This window comes from Punica granatum, chromosome 6 (genome assembly GCF_007655135.1).
Source record: "Punica granatum isolate Tunisia-2019 chromosome 6, ASM765513v2, whole genome shotgun sequence".
Classification (NCBI taxonomy): domain Eukaryota; kingdom Viridiplantae; phylum Streptophyta; class Magnoliopsida; order Myrtales; family Lythraceae; genus Punica; species Punica granatum.
Genome location: NC_045132.1, coordinates 5,319,333 through 5,341,682, shown reverse-complemented (window position 1 = coordinate 5,341,682; position 22,350 = coordinate 5,319,333). Strand labels below are relative to the sequence as shown.

At 42.4% G+C, this 22,350-nt stretch overlaps 1 protein-coding gene across 1 annotated transcript; it reads right to left on the bottom strand.

Annotated features, from left to right (window-relative positions):
- Window positions 1-11,814: 11,814 nt before the first annotated feature.
- On the bottom strand, window positions 11,815-14,079 carry LOC116212080. The gene is made up of 2 exons (XM_031546666.1): window positions 13,502-14,079; window positions 11,815-13,222 (listed from the first exon to the last, which is right to left on the bottom strand). The coding sequence occupies exons 1-2, from the start codon at window positions 14,077-14,079 to the stop codon at window positions 11,815-11,817; spliced, it is 1,986 nt and encodes a 661-aa protein (XP_031402526.1).
- Between the last annotated feature and the right edge of the window lie 8,271 nt (window positions 14,080-22,350).

The following is a 22,350-nucleotide window of genomic DNA, read 5'->3' as shown; positions in this document are numbered from 1 at the left end:
AAGGGTGAGGAGGACTACTCCATTTACAAGGAGACGGCTGTCCCCTACATCAGTATCGGGGACGATCAAAACCTCCCATTCCATTCATTTGAAACCATCTCCGTCATTCGGGACTACGGAGAGATCGGTCCAACCCGCGCTAATCGCATGGTAGGGAAGATTTTGCTGCGCCACAATTACATCACCGGCACCTGACTCGGGGCACATGGTCAAGGGATCAGACGTCCCATTGAGGTCGGAGAGTACAAGAACAGGAGGGGACTCGGTTTTCGCCCTTCCTGCCATGAGATTATTGAAGCCCGCAGGGGCAAGCACTTTCACCGTCTCGCTGCACGCTATGGGAAGACCAACGGGGGCATCCCGGATCAGCCGCTCTCCTACTTTTTTCCTGGGCCTCCACACATCATCGGAGGTACTCTTGACGGTCCCTCCTCGGATTCAGACAGCGAGCCTGTTGACTTGCCAAACATATGCGCCGTCACCGAGGAGACTACTCCAGGGGCTTACATCCGCTTCGCGCAGGAAAATGAGGAACTCAACAACTGGACCTCAGTCCCGCGTTACTCGGCTGTAATCACCGATGTGTAAGGCCATCTATGTTTTGATATTCCTCGCGTGTCGGCATAGCCATAAGCCACACGACGGAAGATGGATTCTTGTTATGGCATTGCGCCCTCATCATTAATAAAATCCCTACATGCATTTTTCAGAATTCTTGCGTCTACTTTCTTCTTCTCTCACTTATTCACAGCACTTTAAATTTTCTAAGACAATTTATTTAAATCGCCAGGCTCCACTCGAATCTGAGTCTTCGACGCGTCGATTCGAACCCATCCGAGGAACTCCTTGAAGAGTCACAACCCATATACTCTGGGGAAAGACTCGACGAGGATGGTCGAGTGCCCGATATAGAAGAGAGTTTGCGCCGCCTTGAGAACCGCCAACTCACTTCCGTGGAGCCGACAGAGGAGATCAATGTGGGTACCGAAGAAGAACCTCGCATCCTAAAGATTGGGACGGGTCTCGACCCTACACAACGAGCCTGGATGATCGAATTTCTAACGGACTACCAAAAGGTCTTTGCTTGGTCCTATGCCGACATGCCAGGCTTAGATCCATCGATAGTCAAGCACTTCCTACCGCTTGATACAGAGAGGTTTCCACCCAAGCGACAGCACTTACGGTGGCAGCGTGCCGGCCTTCTCCTCTGCATCAAAGAGGAGATTATCAAACAGATCAACGCAGGGTTCCTGGAGGTTTGCAATTATTCTGAGTGGGTAGCGAACATCGTGCCCGTGGAGAAGAAGGATGGAAGAGTTAAGTCTGCATCGACTACCGAGACCTCAACAAAGCCAGCCCCAAAGATAACTTTCCCCTACCTCACATTGACGTCTTAGTCGACAACACAGCACGCCACACGTTGTTCTCCTTCATGGATGGCTTCTTCGGATATAACCAGATTCGGATGGCCGAAGAGGACAAGATCAAGACGACGTTCATCACAATGTGGGGCACTTTCTGTTACCGAGTCATGCCCTTCGGCCTCAAAAATGCCGGGGCAACATATCAGAGGGCGATGGTCACGCTACTCCACGACATGATGCACAAAGAGATCGAGGTCTACGTTGATGACATGATTGCCAAATCCAAAGAATGAGAGGACCACCTGGTTAATTTAAAGCGCCTTTTTGACCGCCTCAAGAAGTACAAGCTCAGACTCAACCCGACGAAGTGCACATTCGGCGCTAAGTCAGGGAAACTGTTAGGATTTGTGGTCAGTGAGAGAGGCATTGAGGTCGATCCGGACAAGGTGAAGGCAATCAGGGAGCTACGTCAGCCATCGACGGCCCGCGAAGTACGAGGTTTCTTGGGACGGCTGAACTACATTGCAAGATTTATCGCAAACCTGACAGACAAATGTCAACCACTCTTTCGTCTACTTCGTAAAAATGCGGCAATTGAGTGGGACGAGGAATGTCAGAAGGCCTTCGATACTATCAAGGCATATTTGGCTCAGCCACCAGTGCTAGTTCCGCCGACAGCAGATCGTCCACTGATCCTTTACTTGAAAGTGCGTCGGCAATCCCTAGGATGCATGTTAGGGCAGGAAGACGAGTCCACGCGCGCAGAACGCGCCATTTATTATTTGAGCAAGAAGTTTACCGAAGGGGAGTCAAACTACCCTAAGATTGAGAAGATATGTTGCGCGCTAGTATGGGTTATGCACAGACTTCGACAATACACGCTCTACCACACTATCTGCTTATTGTCAAAAGTGGATCCCCTAAAGTACTTGCTCGATAGTCCATCTTCCATGAAGAACATTTCAAAGTGGCGATGTCAGCTGACAGAATACGACATTGAATATGTGCCCCGCACATCAGTTAAGGGGCAGGCAATTGCGGATTACTTAGCGGAGTTCCCAATCGAAGACGATACGCCGATCAACTCTAATTTTCCGGACGAAGGGATCCTCCAAGTAGATAGTGAGGAGAACAAATTCGCATGGAAGATGTATTTCGACGGTGCAAGGAATTCCACCGGTTCTGGTATCGGCGCAGTGCTGATATCCCCCGACGGACGTTATTATCCGATTGCAGCAAAAGTCGATTTTCCCTGCACCAACAACGTGGCTGAATACGAGACATGCATCCTTGGCCTGCAAGCGGCGATCGACTTCAAGGTGAAGGAGCTAGAAGTGTTCGGAGATTCTATGCTTACAATCTTCCAGACACTGGGGCAATGGAAGACGAAGGACGAAAAGCTAGTGCCATATCACGAGTATCTTGAGGAGTTAGCGGAGAACTTCGAGAAAATCTCATTCACATACACACCTCGCATCAAGAACCAATTTGCTGATGCACTCGCGACGCTCGCATCCATGGTGAGCATCACGAAAGAAAACCTCATTGAACCACTCTAGATCGAGATCGCCAAAGGCCCTGCTCACTGCGACGCAATCGAGGCGACCGATGAGCAGCCATGGTACGAAGACATTAAGCATTTCTTGCAAACCGGTCAATACCCTACATTCGATAACCGTCGTGATCGAAAAACACTTCGGCGACTCGCAGCACATTATTTCCTGAGTGGAGAAACTCTCTATCGCCGTTCTTTCGACGTCACACTACTCCGGTGTGTTGACGAAGTCGAGGCACAACGTCTCATGGGAGAGATACACGAAGGGAGTTGCGGACCCCACATGGGCGGGCTTATGCTTGCCAAGAAACTCATGCGTTTGGGTTACTTTTGGTCCACCATGGAAGCCGATTGCGTCAAACATGTCAAGCATTGCCACTTGTGCCAGGTATACGCCAACCAGATCAAAGCACCGCCTAACGAGTTGCGCCCGATGGCAGCCCCATGGCCCTTTTCAATGTGGGGTATCGACGTGATCGGTCTTATCAACCCCAAAGCATCCAACGGACACCAATTCATTTTGGTGACAATTGACTACTTCACCAAGTGGATCGAGGCCATAACACTTGCTGCAGTCACTGCAAATGCCGTGGCACGTTTTCTCAAGCGTGACATCATCACCCGATACGGAGTCCCCGAGACGATCATCATCGACAATGCCAAGAACCTGAACAACAGGATCATTGACGAGCTTTGTGAGCGATTCAAAGTGCATCACCGCAACTCCACTCCATACCGTCCCCAAATGAACGGTGCAGTGGAGGCTGCAAACAAAAATATCAAGAAGATCATCGAGAAAATGACGGTGACTTACAAAGATTAGCACGAGATGCTTCCTTTCGCGCTCTTGGCATACCGAACATCTATCCGCTCTTCAACCGAGGCAACCCCGTATTCTTTGGTCTACGGCATGGAGGCCGTCCTCCCGATCGAAGTGGAAATTCCTTCCATAAGGGTCCTCGCCGAGACCGAACTTGAAGAAGCAGAATGGGCGAAACAACGCTTTGAACAGCTCAATCTCATTGACGAGAAACGGCTAACAGCACTTTGTCACGGCCAATGCTACCAATAGAGAATAGCCCGAGCGTTCAATGCGATAGTCCGCCACCGCAAGTTCAAACCCGGTGACTTCGTCCTGCGGAAAGTCCTACATATTACACCCGATTCTCGGGGCAAGTTCGCATACAAGTACGACGGGCCTTTTGTCGTCAAGAAAGTCTTCTCCGGAGGGGCAATTATCTTAAGCGACATGGACGGGACCGAAAATGCGCTCCCAGTCAACGCTGATGCCCTTAAGAAGTACTATCCCTGATTGGGTACTTCGTCGTTCTACAGCCGTTGCATGTCCCCGCAGCTACAACTCACACTTCTAACACTTGTCTTCTTCCGTATTCTTCAAGCTCCACGCCCGTTTTACTTCAGCGCATTTTCTGTTATCAGCATTTATGCCATCTCCATCCAATCCTTCCATATAAGGACGTCTCTGAGAGAAAAAGAATAATTTTCCCGCTAGGTCGTAAACCTCCTCGAGGGGACCTAGGCAAAAATTAGGGAATGAGGGGCACGACTTAAAATCCCGCAAAGGGGAGCCGTGGCAAAAGGAGAGCATGAATTATATCCTTACTAGGCTGAAAACCCACAAAGGGCGGTCTAGGCAAAAGTTAAAGGAACTGAGAGGTGCGATCGGACCCTATCTTGGGCTGTCGTAGCAAAAGGAGAGCATTCATGAGAGAAAGTCAAAATAAAATACCCCGTCAGGTCGTCACGCGTTTTGCGGCCCGGGCAAAAATTAGGGGAAATTGTCGGTTCAACCACGAAAGAGCTGCGACACCTCGTGTAGAGCTATGACAAGTAGTGGTTTAGCGATTTTCAACGCAAGCAAATTATCTTCGATTCTTCGGGTTCAAGACATGACTCGAAATGAGTTCGAATTGTCGTGTCCTTGATTTAGAGGATCCCTAAAGATCCTTCCTTTTACCTTCATACAAAAACTCTGCGGGTCATGCCCGCCTTGCATCCTTCAAGTCAAATACATGTCATACTCGGGGACGCGGCCACCCCTCAAACGGCCACTGAATTTAAATTCCCGGAATATCATTACATAGATTTCTTTAAATATCGCAATTTCAGCAAGTTCTGCGCGACTGACAACGATTGTTGGTTATCGTTTTCCTGCATACAGGTCTGAGTATACAGGTCCCGGGAGGCGTCTCCCCGAGCGGGCATATGTCTGTCTCGTTCGACAAGTCGCAGTCCCTATCCGGGTGAAGGACCCGAAAAGGAGCACATGTCAACTTCGCCAAACAAACCCATAGGCGCACGACCAGCGACAGGGCGCGGTTATCACTGCATTATTTCAGCACAATACCGGCTTAACACCGAACAGATAGCCCTACACCACCCCATAACAATCATTCTTACTCTCGCATTCACTGTTCTTCGGATTTCGTGTCCTCATTTACTGTTTTCCGGACTTCATGTCCGCATCTACCACATTTTGGACTTCGTGTCCACATTGACTGCTTTCCGGACTTTGCGTCCATCTTTATTGCTTTTCGAACTTCGCGTCCAAGGACTTCGGGTCCATCTTTACTGCTTTTCGGACTTCGCGTCCATCTTTACTACTTTTTGGACTTCGCGTCCACGGATTTTGAGTCCATTTTTACGGCTTTTCGGACTTCGCGTCCAAGGACTTCGAGTCCATCTTTACTGTTTTTCGGACTTCGCGTTTATCTTTACTGCTTTTCGGACTTCGCGTCCATTTTTACGGCTTTTCGGACTTCGCGTCCATGGACTTTGCGTCCATCTTTACTGTTTTTCAGACTTCGCGTCCATTTTTACGGCTTTTTGGACTTCGCGTCCACGGACTTCCGGTCCATCTTTACTGCTTTTCGGACTTCGCGTCCATCTTTATTGCTTTTCGGACTTCGTGTCCACGGACTTTGCGTCCATTTTTACGGCTTTTCGGACTTCGCATCCACGGAATTTGCGTCCATCTTTACTGCTTTTCGGACTTCGCGTCCATCTTTACTGCTTTTCGGATTTCGCGTCCACAGACTTCGCGTCCATCTTTACTACTTTTCGGACTTCGCATCCACGGACTTCGCGTCCATCTTTACTGCTTTTCGGACTTCGCGTCCATCTTTACTACTTTTCGGACTTCGCGTCCAGGACTTCGTGTCCATCTTTACTGCTTTTCGGACTTCGCGTTCGGGACTTCGTGTCCACATCGTTATTGCATTTTGGACTTCGAGTCCACATTCATTGCATTCCGAACTTCGTGTCCATGTCTACTGCATTCCGGATTTCGGGTCCTGATTTATTGCTTTCCGAACTTCGTGTCCGCATTCTCTGCATTTTGGACTTCGCGTCCGCATCTATTGCATTTTGGACTTCATGCCCACATTCATTGCATTCCGGACTTCGTGTCCGAGTCTAATGCATTCCGGACTTCGTGTCCTCATTTACTGCTTTCCAAACTTCGTGTCCGCATTCACTGCATTGTGGACTTCGCGTCCGCATCTACTGCATTTTGGACTTCGTGTCCACATTCATTGCATTCCGGACTTCGTGTCCACATTTACTACTTTTTGGACTTCGTGTCCTCACTTAATGTCTTTCAAGTATGCGTCCACATTTACTAATTTATGGTTTTTACTATTTTTGCAACAGGCCCACATATTAGCAAAAACGAGGAGAATTGCCAAACGGTCGCCAGAACCAAACAAGGTGCTTCTTATAGTCTTTGGCTGCATCCTCTATCCGAGCACGCAACCAAAGAGGGGCAAGCTGTAAGCATCTAATTTCGGTCCATCGACTCCAAGGGGCAAAATCGTCATTTCCTAATTTATCACCTTTTCTTAAAAAAAATATTATTATTTTTAATTTAATTAAATTATGTATGTAAAAAAAAAAGATTCGGGCAGGGCCGGGCAGGCCAGGCAGCGTTGACCGGCTGCCCGTGACTGCCGGCATTTAAAAAAAAAAAAAAAAAGAGATTCGGGCAGTTTGGGCAGGCCGGGCAGCGCTCGTCGGCTGCCCGCGATCCCTGCCAGCCCAGAACGCCCAAATCGCGGGTATCCGCGATTTTCCCTGAAAATCGGCCGAAATCCTAACGAAAAGGGGAAGGAATCGAAATTAATTAAAGGGAACGGCAATTCGGTGAGGGAGGAACAAGACCATTGAGAGAAATCGGAAAATTTGCTCCCGTTTTAAGGAATTTGGAAATCGATTGAATTCGGAACCATCGCCGGAAAACCAAGATAACTCCCACGATTCCGACTGATTAAGCGCCGGTGAGGTCCCGATCGACCACGGCGAAGCATCGGCGGCACCCAGAGCTATCTCCCGCGTCCATTCCGGCCGTCGTCGCGGCGTCCAGGGGCGAGAACCGCCGCCCCCAGCCTCGTCGCCGCCGCTGCCCCCTGATCCCGGCCATCCTTCAGCTAACGGGCCTCGGCCTAGTTCGTTTTTTTTCGCAGGCCCAGCCCAAGCCCAACCAGGCCCAACTTCCCCAATCCGGCCCAGCGTTCTTCCGGGCGGTTTCTCCTTCGGGCGGTTCAGTCCGATCCGATCAGGCCCGATTCATCCGACGATATTTTTTATTTTTACAGAGAAGCCCCTCAACTTTCCGAACTAGGTAAATTCTCGACTTAGTGGCATGATTAGGGCTCCTTTCTTGAATATTATTGCTTGCTTGATGGATATAATGTGAAATGAGTATTCTTGGGTCGCGTGGTGATCGAATTTGTCCCGAACTCGATTTTACGAACTTTCTATTTTGTCACATTTCAGTCCAGAGGACGTATTTTATTTTTTTAAGATCTGCCCCGAATTTCAAAATTATTTTCAATCAAGCCCCAGTCATTTTATTATTTTCCAATCAATCCTTGGATTTTTCAGAATTTTTCCAAGAATCCCAAAGAACTTTTCAAATTGTTTCAGTCTAGTCCCGGGACCATTTTTCACCCTTTTCAGATCTGTCCCGAATTTCAAAAATCTTTTCAATAAAATCCAGTCATTTTACTATTTTCCAATCAACCCTGGAATTCCCAGAATTTTTCAAGAATCCCTAGGGACTTTTCGAGTTGTTTCAGTTTAGTCTTGGGGCCATTTTTTTGTTTTTAGATCAGTCCCGATTTTCAATTTCATTTCAAATAAGTCCTAGGACATTTTCAATAAATTTTTTACACAGTCCCCATTTTTTAGAATTTTCAGATCAGTCCCCAATTTTTTATAATTTTCAAATCAGTCCCCAATTTTTTTCATAATTTTCAAATCAATCCCTGCTCTTTTAAAATCGTTCAATTCAGTCCCCTGGACATTTTCTAAAAATATCCGGCCCTTTTCTACTTGGATCACCCACCGACAATGTATGTGCCCCATTTAAATATTTCATTTTTGTAATTATGTGACCATGTCGGAAATTAGAGTTTATCGGTCGGTCAACTAATGGCTATCTCGACGGCTCGAAGTCCGTAGACTAAAAGCATTCGACAAGTTTTTAATTAACCTAAAATTCTACATACGGGATAATCGAGACGTTAAATTTGGCTAAATTAAATCACTTGATTTCTTTAAATAGATTGCACGAATTGATTAATAATTTGTAATTGCGTCGACAGTTCAAAAACTGTTAGTCATACCCTTTTCAAAATTCACAATTTCAAAAGCACCGAGATACGTACAACGTAATCTTGATTTTCATGCACACACATATTTACCGATTCAAGGGCATGATTACCGGTTCTTGTCCTACCGTGATCCTAGCGTAGGTTTGTGCATAGAATTGGTCAAAACAAATTAATCACAAACTCGGCTTAAATCAAACATGGGCAATAGTCAATTAGAGGGTTAGGTTTTTTGGGTTTTAGGTGAAAATACTTTTAATCTGTAAAAGCCATATTGTCACGATACAGAATAATCTAAAAACAACCCACACATTCGAGACTTGACTATGGACATCACGTCTGTCGGGTCCGTCAAAATAATGCCGGATGCTACATACCCTATCCATCATCCATTTTTTGCTTGTTTTAAGGTAGGATTTGTATGCCAAGATACCTCGGGTAATAATCAGTTAATTCACGTAAATTCGGCGATAACAAAACCCCATTGATTGTTTATTTGAGCTTGCTTGTTACATCTTTTGCACTTGATTGTTATGCGGATCGAGCCTGATCCCTTAGGACTCGATTCACACTGGGTCCAACGCCCATAACCGTCGATCACGGGATCCAATACCCCCATACACCGAGTGCGCATTTAATTTAATTTTCGGTCTTTTCCAAAACTATACGGTGAGCATGAGTGAAATCATGGCCGAATGCGAACCGACCGGGATTTAGTCATTGTAGCTTGTCTTTTATTTATTTGTGAGAACAATGTAAGGTTTTATATTATACATATATTCATGTAAAATCCTGGTCGGAGAGTGGACGGTCAGAGTGTTTCTTCGAATTTACGGTGTCAAAACGTATAAGATGAGCGGAACTTAATTAAGCGGTAATTAAATTAAAATGGCAAGTTTAGACAAGTTAGAGTACCGAAAGGACGTATGGGATATAGGCCCACACGTAATAGAATCCCCGAATTCGGAATTTTCGGTTCCGTATAGACCATTGCCTTAACATTTTAGGTGTACCCCGTACCCCTAGACCTGGGTAACTTGCCGGCCCTCGACCTTCGGGTCGTAAAATGGCAAGTGGCGACTCCTTGTCACGTGCATCCGTCGCGCGTCCCCGGGAAGGTGGACACTCCCAAGCCGCGTTGCATAGGCGCGCACATGCGTGCCCCGACGAGACGAAATTCGAGTGCGCACACCGGGAATGCACTTGTTGGGAGGAATCCTAACGTTTGAGAAAAGAAAGTTTCCGAGAATTTGAGTCTGGTAGTATATTAAAATAGGCTTTAGCAACCAACCAAGTGTTGGTTGGGTGGTAAGCAGTTCACCCCCGTAAAGAAAAGAACACAAAGCTCAAATCCCGGGAAACGCACTTGTTGGGAGGGAGAATAACCTTTAATGCTCGATCTCCCGACTGGATTAGTCAGATTCCATTAGGCTTTGGATACCAGGGTATACACCTAAAAAAAAAAAACAGGCTTTAGCATCACCTCCATTAGGCCCACTGGTAAAATGGTTTATAACCTTTATCTTTGTTTCTTTTTAGTACACTGTATTTCTACTCGAACTACGCGTAGAATATACCAAAAACAATTATTTTAACTACATTATATTTAATAACTGATGTATTATTTGATATTTCCAATAGAAATAACCCATTTTAAAAATAATACAAAATGTGAATAGTTTTTCCATAAAATATAACAAAAGCATTTTTTATGATAACAAAGTTGCTTAATGAAAGGGGGTGCAGTGCAGTAGCTAACACCCTCACCTGGTAATCTAGAGATTTCGAGTTTGATTCTCATCAATGGGACTACCCGTGCCCCTTTATTTAGATTTCCTTTCCATTTCCTTGTACTAGGCCACGAGCCTCCTATTGTAATAAAAAAAGTTGATTAATGAAAATAAAGGCAAATCGCAACCAACAAGGATTGGTTCAAACGGTTCAGCGCTTGTTCCCCTTGTGTAAGGCTTCGGGTTCAAGTCTTGTGAATGGAGAAAATCCTTGATTGTAATAGTTTTGCCCCTTAGTGAGCCTATCCGACTCAAACCGGATTAGTCAGGCCCTATTGGGCTCCCGGATATTAACATACGCACCGAATATAAATGAGAGAGAGAAAGATAATAGGTGAGAGACAATAATAGTCCAGTGGTGATGATGTTCAGTTAAAAATCATTAAATTACTAATTTGTACTTTTAGCTTTCGCCTAATTTAAGTAGCTGGAATTACAACTTTTATTCTTACCATGGGCATTTTTGGGACAATGAAAGTTACCCCAACTACCTTCATTCTTCCTTTTGTAATGTAGATGACAAAAAAAAAATGTATTTCTCTCATTTTTCGGTTCATCGCACGAACTCTTTTTAATTTGTTTTCCACAATTATTTTTACCATCATGCGTGTGCTTGGGAGAGCCAAAGCGGCTAAATCCTCGAGCTGCAATATCATCTGAGCTAATTGTGGTCACAAGCTCAATGGCACGCAATAAACCCTACGGCCAATTGATCCTTCGAGTTTCCTGGATCAAGGATCTACGCGTTAATCTTGGTGAGGTCAACTAGTGTTTCATTAAAAAACCCTTCGGACAACGCCCTAACACACCTAGCAAATGAACCACCATGTGGAAACTAGAGATATCTTAGGGCGAGGTTAAGCGAAACCACTTGTTATAAGAGGTAAAATAAGAATTCAAAATAATAATAATAATTAAAGATAGTGTAACTAGCCTTAATTACAGAGCTATAGAGCTAAAAAGGAATAAAATGGAACATCAATTAAATATACCTCAAGCAGAAAGAAGCTTCTTCTGGTAGTCCTTGACAATCTCTGCTCGAATCCTTTGATTTCCAGTTCACGAGCTTGAGCAGAACTATGTATGGCTTGCCAAATCCTTTCCCTCGAAAGATCCTCACCCTGAAAGACCTCCATATTTCTCTCTCCATGTAAAATATAGAAAGGCACGCCAAACAAGCTTAATGCAGATCTTATCAATTGCTTTCTCCTTCAGGTTGCTAATAGCCCGATTGAGTTCATAACTCCAGTCACGAGCACTCCTCATAATGCCACATTTCCTCATAATTGCATTCCACATATCCTTCACAAAAGGGCATAAGAAAGAGAGATGCTCCCTCCATTCGGTACCAGTGCCACAGAACTTCCAAGAAGTGTCTACCGTAGGATTCCACTTCAAAACTTGTCCATTGTACTGAGTTTATTATTTATAATGAACCAGCTGATAAAGGAGTGTCTGAATATACAAGGGTTGAACTAGACCAACTTGTACCAAATAACCTTACCACTTTTATTCCTCAACTCATTCCAGGTCCCAGAAATGGAAAACTTCCCTTTCCTAGTTGCACACCAAATAATTTCATCCTGCTTCTTGGGTATCACAGTCGTAGACGTCATCAGTTGTTGAATACCTCTCCTCCTTTCTTCACTACTTACTATGTTGGTCAAGACGAAATTATTCAAAGCATCAGCAAGCTTGGCATCACAGGGAATGTCATACAAGGAACCTTCAACAAATAAGGGACTCCTATCAGTCCAATTATTAAACCAGAAGAATGTTGACTGACCATCACCAATTTCATGTTTGAGAAAGGGATAAAATAGTGATACGATCTTTAGGAGTTTCCTCAATGCATGAGAACTGCCATTTGGAATTTTCAAACTGCAAATACTCATTCCTTTTACCATATAGTTATTCAGCCAGGCAATCCAAAGAGAACCAGCCTTCTGAAAAAGCAACCATATCAACTTCATATTACAGGATAGATTCCAGGTGTAAAAGTCTTTAACACCCAAACCACCTTCATCCTTTGGTAGGAAGACCTTATCCCAAACCACCTTTGCACCTTGCATCTCCATCTTTTCCTTTAAAAGGAAAGCCTTACGCTTTTGCTCCATTTTCTTCAAAACTTTCTTAGGTAAAACAAAAGCACAACACCAGAAATTCACTTGGGAATGAATTACGGATTTAACAAGTTGAAGCCTACAAGTAATCTTCTCAATAAGTGGTTTACAATCCTTGTCTATTATTCTGTCCGCAATGAGTGAAACTCCCAAATATCTGACTGGCAAAGAACCCCTCTTGAGACCACTTAAGTTCAAAATGTGTTTGATAGTTTGCTCCTCCATCCCAGCACAAAAGATCTTAGTTTTAGCTGGATTTAATCTCAGTCCAGACATTTCATAGAACATATCAAAGATGTCAAGAACAGCCTTGATGGAATTAAGCTCTCCTTTCATGAAAATCAAAAGATCATCAGCAAACCCAAGGTGAGTCAGCTGAATCTTTTTACAAAATGGATGGTAAGCTATAAGACCATTAATAGCTACTTTATCCAATATCTTAGTGAGAACTTGTATAGTCATGACAAACAAGTAAGGAGACAAAGGATCTCCTTGTCTTAGTCCCTTAAGACCATTAAAATAGCCTTGTAAACCACCATTAACAAGCACAGAAAATCGAGATCCCATTATGAATTCAAACACCCAAGTGGCAAATATAGTGGGAATACCAATGGCTTCAAAGATGCATCTCAAAAAATTCCAATCAACAAAATCAAAGGCCTTCATTATATCTGCTTTGATAGCACATCTAGGACTAGCACCCGTCCTATCATACCCTTTCACCAGTTCATGTGCTAGGAGAATGTTATCACCAATGCTTCTACCACTCACAAATGCACATTGATTTGGAGATATAAAATAAGGCAATATACATTAAGTTTATTTACAAAGATCTTAGTAATGCATTTATAAGTTATATCGCAACAGGAAATGGGCCTAAGTTCAGACATCCTAGAAGGATTAGGCACCTTAGGGACAAGGTGATACATGTACTATTTACATCCTTGAGAAGTTTCTCGCTGGAGAAAAAGCTTTTAATAGCTGAGCTGAAGTCTCTTCCCACTATTGCCCAGGACGCTGTAAATAATGAGCACTAAACCCATCTGGGCCTGAAGCACTGTCGCTATCCATACTCCATAACACTTCCTTAATCTCTACCTCAGTAACAGGTCTTGAAAGCTGAGCAGCCTGCTCCAAGGTAAGCCTAAAATTAAGAATGTACTGAAGAGTTGAAATATCAACACCAATTACAGATGGATCTTTGGTCCCCAAGAGTCGCTGGAAGAACCCAACAGCTTCATTAGATATGTCAGTAAGATCCTCAAGTTTGATGCCATTTTCAGTAAAGATGACCTTTATAGTGTGACTAGATCTCCTAGCCTTGACAATCTTGTGAAAATAACCAGTATTGCTATCCCCCAACGAAAGCCATCTCACAAGAGCTTCTTGCTTGAAAAAAGCTTCTTTTGCACTTCTAAGTTCAGTATAAGAATGATAAAGATCTTGTTCAGCAGCCAAAAGATCAGTAGACTCTTCTCCATTGAGCAACTTCGATTGAACAACCTTAAGCTTGCATTCAGCCTTCTTCACTCTCTTTGAAATGTCAGAATAGTTCTCTTTATTAAAGGTCTTAAGCTCCCCCTTCAAATGTTTAAGACTTTTACAAAATAAGAACATGGGAGTACCCCTTCCCTCTCTGTACCATCCCCTTTTAATAACTTCCTCATACTTCGGATGGGAGGTCTAGAAGTTGAAAATTTTAAAGGAATTTCTTGTAACACTTGGGCAACGATCATAAACTAGTGGAGCCATTAACTTAACCACAGAGCTTGGAAAGTGGTTATACCAATGTTCATTGACAAGTACTTTGTCTAGCTTCCTCTCTATAACCTTTTACTCTTTTGTTGGTCCAAGTGTAGAAATTACCCACCCAAGGATGGTCACGCAATACAGCATCGTTTAATAAGTCTCTGAAGTGTTGGAGATGTGGATCAGCTACTGTTTAATTTACCCGTGTATCAGTTTGTGTCTTTAAGACTTATGTTATCTGTCTTGTGTTGTTGATTAACTGTAATTTAGCAGTTAAGTTAGACAAGTTATATTTTGAATTTCAAATGTTCTCCAGTCGAAAACAGTTATCTTCAATCAGTTATGGCTTTATATGTAAGGGTCAATGATGTGAGTTAAGTGTGTTAATGTGTTAATAAAGTTTCTCTTCTGTCCATCTCTCTGTTGTTCTGTATGTGCGTGAGTGCAGTTCTGCAACAACTTGCAGACAAGAGTGCATATACTGAGTGAAAGTGAGAGTTTTGTTCTGCAATACTTGCAGACATTGAAGAAATAGAAGCAACAGAGGTATCAGAGCTGTGAAGAATCTTAAGGGATCTGTGGAGCAGGAGGAGAAAAGTAAGAAGGAAATCAGTTGAAGATGGAGGCTGCTACTTCAGCATCGGGATTCTCCACCATAACACCACCTGTGTTTGATGGAGAGAATTACCACGTGTGGGCTGTGAAGATGCAGACATACATGGAAGGGGCTGATCTGTGGGAAGCAGTAGAAGAAGATTATCAAGTGGCTGCTCTTCCAGACAACCCCATGGTGAATCAGATAAGATATCACAAGGAAAGAGTAACGAGGAAGGCTAAGGCAAAATCATGCCTTTATGCTGCTATAACAGCCACTCTCTTCACCAGAATAATGAAGCTTCAGTCTGCTAAGGCAATCTGGGATTACTTGAAGACGAGTTTGAAGGAGATGAGAAGATCAGAGGTATGAAAGTTCTTAATCTGATGAGAGAGTTTGAACGGTTGCAGATGAATGGGGGAAACGATGAAACGGTTTGCAGATAAACTTGTGGAAATCGCAAACAAGATAATGGTGTTGGGAACTTAGTTGAGTGATCAAAGGTTGGTGCAGAAACTGCTTGTCTCAGTACCAGAAAGGTATGAAGCAACCATTGCTTCATTAGAGAATACGAAGGAACTATCAGAATTGAAGTTTGCTGAGGTTCTGAGTGCTTTGCAAGCACCAGAACAGAGAAGAATGATGAGAAAAGAAGAACCTGTAGAAGCAGCTTTGCAGGCAAGGTTGAAGTTTAACAGTGAAGCAAAAGGGAAGAAGGCTTATCAGCCGAGAAAGCAAGGAGAAGCATCTTCAAAAACTGGAAACACCAATACTGGTGGCTAGGAGAGAAAGTGGCAGAAGGTTCCTTGTTAGAAAAGTGGGCGAAAAAGTCATCCACATTTCAAGTGTTGGAGGAGACCAAATGTTAAATGCAGAAGATGTTACAAGATTGGTCATATGGAGGCAATTTGCAAAGAAAAAGGTCACCAACAGCCAGGAGAAGCACACAATGCAATAACAAATGAGGTAGAGCAGTTGTTTGTGGCTTCATGCTTTACTTCAAATGTGATAAAAGATGGTTGGTTAGTAGATAGTCGGTGCACAAATCATATGACAAGTAATGCAGACTTGTTTAGTGCCCTGGATAAATCAGTAAAGTCAAAGGTGAGGATAGGAAATGGTGAATACATTGTTGTTGAGGGAAAAGGAGATGTAATGCTTGAAGGTTCTAATGGTGTGAAGCTTATTCATGAAGTGCTGTTTGTTCCTGATATTGACCAAAATTTACTAAGTGTCGGTCAACTGGTTGAAAGGGGCTATAAGGTTGTATTTGAAGAATTTGAATGTGTGATCATGGACAGTGAAGGGCAGACACTGTTTAGGATACCAATGAAGGACAAGTGCTTCTCATTTAATCCCTTAGATAAGAAGCACATGGCTATGAAAAACTTGCTGAAAGAAGAAGAAGAGTTGTGGCATAGAAGACTGGGACATTTTCACAGCAAAGGAGTAAATTTTCTGCAGAAAAATGATATGGTGGATGGGTTGCCTGCAATTCAGAAAGAAGTAACAGAGTGTAAAACTTGTTTGCTTGGAAAACAAGTCCTACTTCCTTTTAAAAGATCAAGTTGGAGAGTTGTCTCGAAGCTTCAACTAATCCATACAGATGTATGTGGACCTATGCCCGAGGAGTCACTAAGTGGGAGTAAGTACTTTGTGATCTTCATTGATGATTTCAGTAGAATGTGTTGGATATACTTTATGAAAGCTAAGTCAGAAGTAGCTGAGATCTTCATGAAGTTTAAGAAGCTTGTAGAGAATGAAAGTGGGTGCAAGATGAAAGCTATAAGATCTGACAATGGCAGTGAATATACATCAGGGAGGTTCAAGGAAATTTGTGAAACATCTGGTATAATGCACCAGTTCACCGTGCCTTATTCACCCCAACAAAATGGGGTTAGTGAGAGGAAGAACAGAAGCATAATGGAGATGGCCAAATGTCTACTACAAGAGAAGGAGATGCCAAAAAAATTTTGGGCTGAGGCTGCAAATACCGCAGTCTTCCTGCTAAACAGATTGCCCACTGAGTCATTGGACAAGAGAACACCAGTTGAAGCTTGGTGTGGAAGAAAACCTTCAATGGCAAATCTGAAGGTGTTTGGTTGTATATGCTATTCCTACATTCCTCAGGCGAAAAGGGACAAACTTGATAAAAAAGCTAAAGCTGGTATCTTCATTGGCTACAGCTTGGAGTCAAAAGCTTACAGAATATATCAGCCTTCAAGAAATAAGGTGATTGTAAGCAGGGATGTAAGATTTATGGAGAAAGAAAAATGGAAGTGGACTGATGAAGAGAAAGGAGAAATGGAAGTCGCACAAAATTGGGAGGCAGCACCTCAAAAGACTTCATCTGAGGTGGAGGAAATTGAAGCTTTGAATGATGAAGAACTGGTAGATAACATACCAGTAAGAGGAACCAGGTCATTAAATGAAGTGTATCAGAGGTGCAATGTAGCTGTCTTTGAACCTGGAAATTTCGAGGAAGCAAAAGAAGACAAGAGATGGGTATCTGCAATGGAGGAAGAGTTAAAAATGATTAAAAAAATTAGACATGGGATCTGGTGGAAAGACCTCAAGATAGAAAGGTCATTGGAGTTAAGTGGGTGTACAGGACCAAGCTAAACTCAGATGGTTCTGTTAATAAACACAAAGCCAGGTTAGCAGTGAAGGGATATGCTCAAATTTGGGGGGTTGATTACTCTGAAACCTTTGCTCCTGTAGCAAGGTTAGACACTATCAGGTTATTACTTGCTGTTGCAGCTCAGAAGAATTGGAAGGTTTACCAGCTTGATGTGAAATCTGCTTTTCTCAATGGTGTGCTCGAAGAGGAAATATATGTTGAGCAACCTGAAGGGTTCATTGCTAAAGGAGAAGAAAGCAAAGTCTACAAATTAAAGAAAGCGTTATATGCTAGTTCCACGGGGCGCAACGGAAGCGAAAAAGGAACAGAAATTCAAAATTTCCTACCCGTGAAACTAATTCCAAGACCTACTAGAAGAGTAAGAGTAAATAAAAGCGTACCTGGAATATTTAAAGTTGTCGACCGAGCGTCCCACGCGTGACGCCTCTACTGGTATCCACACCGACTTTGTCGACGATTTTTCGAGATCGGCGGTGCTAGCGACCAACACTCGAAAGAAACACCCCGATGCGACACCCGAAATTTATTAGACTAATGGACCTTATTTGAGTTGAACAATTCAACTCAAATTATATATATATATATATATATATATATATATATATATATATATATATATATATATATATATACTTATATGCACACACATGCATACACTACGTGTATATATATATATATATTAGCAAATATATATGCAGCACACACATATATATATATATGTCTCTACTGATATCTATATATATGCACATTGCCCCCCTTTTTATAAGCAATATGGGGGGGGACAATTCAAGTCCCTGGCCGATGTGGGACTAACCCAAATTGGGTTTCCACATTACATGTGTCCATACACATGTCTATTCACGTAAAAGCCATGTGTCACCATATTGATCGTGCATCAATTAGGTCCATTTAATCTAATAAATCGAGTCTAATTAATCAATAAATTTAATCTCATTAAATATCCGATTAATCGGTCGCACCATAAATCATCTAATCTCTATTAGACGATTTTATTTGTTTCAAGATATCTCTTCAATTTAGTCGTAGTGTGTGACTCTGTAGGTTCCCAATTACGTTGACAGTAATATCAAAATCTCTATTTCAATATTACAAACAGTGAGTGGCATCTAGCAATGCATCACTGTTACTCAAGTAATCGGAAAGTCAATTTCTCGACGAACCTTGTGACCTCCGTTACCGTGTAATATAATCCCTTTGTCCTCTATATCTCTATTGAACCCAAGGCATGGTCGATGACATCCTTGTATGGCTCAATATCTCTTTTTCTTGGTTTACCGGGTAAGTCTATCAGAATAAATGAGCTCGATATCATTATATCGACTCATTTGGGTATGCATACACTTTTAGACTTAACCACCAAGTGGCCGTGAGATATCGCTCCCGTTTCGTAGGAGGGACAAATCCTATCTTGATCACTCACATTCCTCTCCATACTCTGTGGTATACCCAATAACTGTCTTTATAACCATCCTGTTACAGTGGCGTTTGACAGTATCAAAGTATATGACTTTACATGCAGGAATCTATGGTGACCTCAAGTCAAAGGACCATTACACTATAGTCACTTTGAGATATGCTAATGACAGTCACGTAACAACCCATGTAGCAATCTCATGGCGGATCAGTCCTATACACATTACTCTTAATGTATACATGTGGTGTGATTTGATATCTCCATATCCATGACCTATGAGATTTGATCATCAATCAACACTTACACTAATCTAACCGTATTATCGTTGTCCTAATTAACGATAATACTTTGACTATGGACATTTAGGAATAATGTTCAGTAATTATAGGATCTCACAATCAAGTCACACTTGATGCCTATTGAACCTACTATTCCAAGGACATTATTGTGTAAAATCATATTTAGCGCAATCTACACAATAACAGATATGCCTCGTAATATAATGAAATACATGTCATATTACAGAACTGATGATAGATTGCATCTAGGGCATACACCAATTCCCAACATTATATGGCTTAAAGCAGGCCCCTCGAGCCTGGTATGGTAAGATTGATCAGTATTTGCAGAATCTGGGTTTTGAGAGAAGCCTAAGTGAATTCACACTTTATGTCAAGAAAGAGAAGGAAGACATGGTAATTCTACCCTTGTATGTTGATGATTTGCTTGTCACTGGAAACAATAAAGTACAGGTAGATGGATTGAAGTTGGATCTGATGAAAATGTTTGAAACGATAGATTTGGGAGAGATGACTTTCTTTCTTGGCATTGAGATTCAACAGAAAGAAAATGAAGTGTTTGTTTGCTAGAGAAAGTATCTCAAAGAGATTTTGATGAGGTTTGAAATGGAAGAGTGCAAAAGTGTAAGCACACCAATGTATCAGAAGACAAAAATGCAGAAGGATGATGGATCAGGTCCAGCTGATGAAAGAACCTACAGAAGTCTTATAGGTTGTTTGATGTACTTAACAGCAACAAGGCTTGACATAATGTTTGCTGTGAATGTACTGTCGAGGTTTCTAAGCTGTGCAAGTAAAGCACATATTGTGGCTGCTAAGAGAGTCATCAGATATCTAAAAGGGACATCTTCCTATGGTTTGAAATTCTGCAGAAGCTCTACCTTCAAGCTGCATGGTTTCTCTGATAGTGACTAGGCAGGATCATTGGATGACATGAGGAGCACCTCTGTCTATTGTTTTTCTCTTGGTTCTGCTTGTTTTTCGTTGAGCTTTAAGAAGCAGGAAGTGGTGGCTCAGCCAACAGCAGAAGCTGAATTTATTGCAGCCACAGCAGCAACAAACCAGGCAATCTGGCTAAGAAAGTTGATGACTGACTTAGGGATGGGTTTTGACCATGAAACTGAGATATTTGTTGACAACCAGGCTGCTCTTGTCATCTCTCAAAATCCAGTTTTCCATGGGAAAACAAAGCACTTCAAGTTGAAGTTCTACTATCTCAGGGAAATACAGCAAAGTGGTGAAATCAAGCTTGTTTATTGCAGGACAGAAGATCAAATGGTTGATTTATTCACCAAGTCATTTCATGTGGGAAGATTTGAGCACCTGAGAAGGATGGTTGGAGTATGTATCAGTACCTAATCCAAGGAGGAGTGTTGGAGATGTGGATCAGCTACTGTTTAATTTACTCGTGTATTAGTTTGTGTCTTTAAGACTTATGTTGTCTGTCTTGTGTTGTTGATTAACTGTAATTTAGCAGTTAAGTTAGACAGGTTATATTTTGAATTTCAAATGTTCTCCAGTGGAAAACAGTTATCTTCAATCAGTTATGGCTTTATATGTAAGGGTCAATGATGTGAGTTAAGTGTGTTAATGTGTTAATAAAGTTTCTCTTCTGTCCATCTCTCTGTTGTTCTGTATGTGCGTGAGTGCAGTTCTGCAACAACTTGCAGACAAGAGTGCATATACTGAGTGAAAGTGAGAGTTTTGTTCTGCAATACTTGCAGACATTGAAGAAATAGAAGCAACATGAAGTCGTCCATCCCAGATAGGTCGCTGAGATCACTGGCTTCCCTAACCTCTTTAATAGCATTGAAGAACCTGCAATCAACCAAGGGAAGGATCCTACGAGATTCCGTATATTCCTTACAGAATTCCAAATATTAAATCTGTCAATTACATTATTAAAACCATATACAACAGAGAACCAGAACTTAAAAGGAATCAATCCTTACAGCACAATGGATGAACTGATCAGATTTCTCCACCGCTGAAAGCTCCAAATTGTTGTCATAGAAGATCCATACTTGCCCCAGGTGAAGGTGGGAATAATTGTAAATCATGGAACAGTTGAGAAAGAACTGTCTTTAATCCTTTGCATCTTATTCTCCTGTACACGGGTCTCAAGAATTCAAATAATATTGATTCTATTTGCAGCAGCTAACCCACTAACTTCTCGGTGCTTTAGAGGCCTATTGAAGCCTCTCATATTCCAAGTTGAAATCTTAGTCACTGGGAGGAGTTGAGATGTATGGGTCTATCCCTGGCTGCATTACCAGTTACTTCAACTTCATTCTTTTTGCTTCCTTTTCTAGTTTTCCTTTGCAGCTGCGTGATATTCTGCAACATTTGATTGAATTCCAACACAGCATTTCGAGGTCTCTCAGGAGATAAAGGGAGATCATTTGTAGGTTGAGTCACATCTTTATCATCCAGGACATCAAAATAGTTGGCAGTTTCTATCCCAGTATCCTCTACAGGCTTTGGACAAGAGCCCTTGCTATTAGCATTACTCTCCAGCTTGTTCCCAGATGTCCTAGTTACACAGGAAGAGATAACTTCAGGAGCTTTCACTTTCTGAGGACTTTTAGATACAATCATGCTAGCTTTATCCCTCACGACACTCACCTGTACCTCTATGGACAATGGGATTTATCAACAGCAGCAGAAACTTCCATAAGAGCTGTCTTCTCAACCCATTTCTTGCTAACTACCTTCTTTTGCTTTGCCCATGGGTACTCAACAAGAATTTTAGCCATACTTCCATCTTCAAAACTAAATCAATATCAGCAGGAGTTTTACCAGGGGAGCTCAACTCTGCACAGACTCTAGCAGTACTTCCTCTAGAAATATGAGCAGCTGAGTTTTCAAGACAAAGAGGGACTCCAATACCACTTGCAATATAAAAGATAAAAAAAAAGTAATAATGTGTGTTGTTGAATTGAGGAAAACGTAAATTAGAGTTACGTGGAGCATGATTTAACTCCATTGCCAAGCAATATTGAGGGCGGCTTAGTAAAATCACTACTAAGATAACTACCAAGGGTTTCCTTTATATAGTAGTATAGAAGTATAGATAGTGTAGATAGTATAGAGGATTCTACAAATAATAATAATAATAATAATAATAATAATAATAATAGGCATAGTGCTTGTGCAATCCGAGGTTTTA

What these genes read in the sequence shown, in the direction of transcription:
- LOC116212080 (XM_031546666.1), bottom strand. Translation starts at nt 14,079, where the DNA reads ATGTTCTTATTTTGTAAAAGTCTTAAACATTTGAAGGGGGAGCTTAAG. An exon ending in AGTGCTTCAGGCCCAGATGG is followed by an intron (nt 13,223 to 13,501) that starts GTTTAGTGCTCA and finishes TGTGAGTGGTAG; the next exon opens with AAGCATTGGTGATAACATTC.